Source organism: Volvox carteri, assembly GCF_000143455.1.
Source record: "Volvox carteri f. nagariensis unplaced genomic scaffold VOLCAscaffold_14, whole genome shotgun sequence".
NCBI lineage: Eukaryota > Viridiplantae > Chlorophyta > Chlorophyceae > Chlamydomonadales > Volvocaceae > Volvox > Volvox carteri.
The window spans coordinates 1,052,205-1,055,101 of NW_003307557.1; the positions used below are offsets into that span (position 1 = coordinate 1,052,205).

At 58.4% G+C, this 2,897-nt stretch overlaps 1 protein-coding gene across 1 annotated transcript in view; it reads left to right on the plus strand.

The window, feature by feature from the left end:
- VOLCADRAFT_59248 (uncharacterized protein) overlaps positions 1 to 1,943 on the plus strand; it is a gene marked incomplete at both ends in the record, with an annotated part of 2,882 nt that extends 939 nt beyond the window's left edge. Inside the window, 6 exons of the mRNA XM_002949353.1 lie at positions 36 to 77; positions 452 to 593; positions 938 to 1,039; positions 1,109 to 1,195; positions 1,372 to 1,460; positions 1,773 to 1,943. Of these exons, the coding sequence (XP_002949399.1) occupies positions 36 to 77; positions 452 to 593; positions 938 to 1,039; positions 1,109 to 1,195; positions 1,372 to 1,460; positions 1,773 to 1,943 (633 nt within the window). The remainder of the gene's footprint in view (positions 1 to 35; positions 78 to 451; positions 594 to 937; positions 1,040 to 1,108; positions 1,196 to 1,371; positions 1,461 to 1,772) is intronic.
- Positions 1,944 to 2,897: the final 954 nt, after the last annotated feature.

The window sequence follows — 2,897 nt, forward strand, 5'->3', positions numbered from 1 at the left end:
CTGCCGTACCGCTGACCGTGTTCGGTTTGCTTCAGCACGAGGCCAAGCTCAGCGTTGTCAACTTTGCGCTGCGCAAGGTGAGGCCTATACATGCTATATGAATGTATGCATGTATGTACGTATTTATGTACGTAGGTGCGTTCGTGCGTATGTAGATGCGTTCGCGAGAATGTTTCGGTGGGTTTCTGCAGCTGCTTAGAGCTTTGGCTTGAGGCGGGCTTGGGATGGTTTGAGCCCGTACGTTGGGACGAATGCATGTCGTACACTCACTCTCCTCCCGAAGCCCCCTTCCAACGGCCCCCAAACCTCGTCGCACAACACCCCCCACAGGCCCTTTCCCCTCTTCCGCAGCACTCTTTCCTTGGCAGCAGCTTCATTCGCTCGTGGTTCGTCTTTTCCCCCTCTTCCCTTCCCCACCTTCCGTTCCCTACCCGCCCTTCCTTGGCATCAGGCCTCCGGCTACACCGCCCCCATCGCCAACAAGGAGGAGCTGCTGTTCGTGACGGGCCTCAGGTCCTTCACCGCCCGGCCCGTGCTGTCCTCGGACGACCCGGGGGCGGATAAGCACCGTACGGAGAAGTTCCTGCATGCGGGTGAGGGACGAGCAAGGGGGGCTGGGTGGCTGAGGTGGGGCACGGACGGGGTGTGTTTTTCTGGGCGGGGGGAAAAGAGGAGGAGGTGCAGTAGGATTGGGTTCTTGGTGTAGAGGAGGGTGGGGGGGCGCGCGGCTCCTGAGGTTCGAAGTGTGTATGTGTGTGTGTGTGTGTGCAGTCACAGGGTTTTTCCCCTCCATTTTTTCCCACTAGAGCTCCACTTTTAATGCTTTTCCTGCGTTTTTTGGCCATTTCCCTCACCATCATCATCATCATCATAATCAGGCGGTTATGGTGTTCTTTGCTGTCTTTTTTCCGCTTGGTCCTGCCGTACTGCCGTACAGGTCATCATGTGGTGGCGTCCGTGTACGCCCCGATCATGTATCCCCCTCTGCCGCTGCTGGCGTTCAAGCTGCCTCCGGCCCCCACCGGCTCGGGATTGATGAGTGGGGGGTCTGGTCCGGGGTCCCAGGTGGCTGCGACCGCCGCATCATCGTCGTCACCCTCAGCCTCAGCTCCCGCCCAATTGGCCGCCGTGGGCAATCTCCGCAACTGCGACCCGGACCGCATCAACCTCAAGCGCATAATCCTGACAGGCGCGTGTGTGTGTTTTATTTTATCCTTCTTCTTCTTCTTCTTTCTTTTTTCCTTGTTCTCATCCTGCGCGTGCATGCGTGCATGTGTGTGTGTGTACGTGTGCGTATGTGTGTGTTTCTTCCCTTGGGATCCCCCTCGTACCAGCCTGCCCTCCCTCTTTTACCCCCTCCCCAATCTGCAGGTGTGCCAGTTCGCGTGCACCGCCGGCGAGCCACGGTTCGATTCCTGTTCCACAATCCTGACGACGTGCGCTGGTTCAAACCCGTCGAGGTGCGTCTTGTCTCTGTCTATCTGTCTGTCTGTCCATACGGAGGGGGTTGTTCTTTGAACATTCCGCATTCGAACGAATTCCCCGATCGTCCTCCACCCTACCAATGTCCGTCTTCATCCGTCTTCCCGATCTCTCTCTCCACCTTTCCCTCCCTCCTCCCCTGTTATCCCTCTGCAGAGACACGTGTTTTTCACAAACCCTGCTCCCCTCTGGCCCCCCCCCCCGTTCATATGTTTCCCCCTCCCGTTCCGCTTCATTCCTCTCGACGCCGACGTACACCCGCCGCCTGGCCCCCCTTTCTCGTTCCCCAGCTATTCACCAAGTACGGCAGGCGGGGTCGTATAACGGAGCCTTTGGGCACACACGGGACGATGAAATGCCTGTTTGACTCGCCCCTGCAGCAACGTGACACGGTGTGTATGGCGCTGTACAAGAGAGCTTTCCCGGTTTGGCCGCGGGATATGGGGTTCGCTGAGAGGTAGTGCTGTGGTGGTGGTGGTGGGTGGTAGGGGTGGTGAGAGGGGGCCCCCTCTCCCCATCTATCCCGCTAACGTCGTTGACGTGGCGGCGGCGGCGGCGGCTGGCGGCGGCTGGAAGGGGAGGGGGTTTTAGCCCCTTTTGCGACTTTGGTCATTGGGTGGTGAGATAGATGATGACGTGTGCAAGAGGTGTGTGTGTATGTGGGTGAGTGTTCTTGTGTGTTGGTGTGTTGGGGAGAGGCAGGGGGAGGGAGGGGAGGGAAAAGAGGCAGGGAGGGGAAGGAGTCTGGGATGCGGCGCGGCCGGGGGAGAGCCGTGAGTCGGTTGGGGGGTCGGCCGGATCAGAGAACGCGGTGGGCCGAAAAGAGACGGGGAGAGACAGACTGAGAGCGGGCGAGCCTCCGCTAGCGGTGTCGGCTTATAGTAGTAGAGCTTGGGACTGTGTTGGGGAGTTCAGGCAGGCAGGAAAGGAGTTTTCGTCAGTCTTTACGGTATTTCGTTGCGTCGTGCGCGGTGTACCCTGCGGGCAGTGTGTTGACCGACAGTCCACTCGGCGATTCCAGTTGCCATCTTGAGTGATCTAGGGGGTTCGAAGGAGAAGATGGTGGTCGGTCGGTCAAAGACTGGCGGACATCATTTAGTAATTGTGTAAGGGCGGTAGGAAGCGCCGCTGGGCGGATCACGAGCCGTCGTGACACGTGGATTGAGCTGTTCCCGAGTAGGAGGTCGCTGACGGGAGGTGCAGCGAGTTTGAGTGGAAGCGGAGGAAGCGCGCGCGGCCGTGAGTGATGCCGTGAGTGGTGGGCAGCCGGCGTCCTGCTGAGGGATGAGCGCTTATGTAGTCATTGCTATCATCATCACGATGTCATCGGAGTTCAGTCAATGAAGGAAATTTCTATGATGAAATGAACTGAAGATGGCGAATTAGACGCATGTAATGATATTGTTGAACACGCA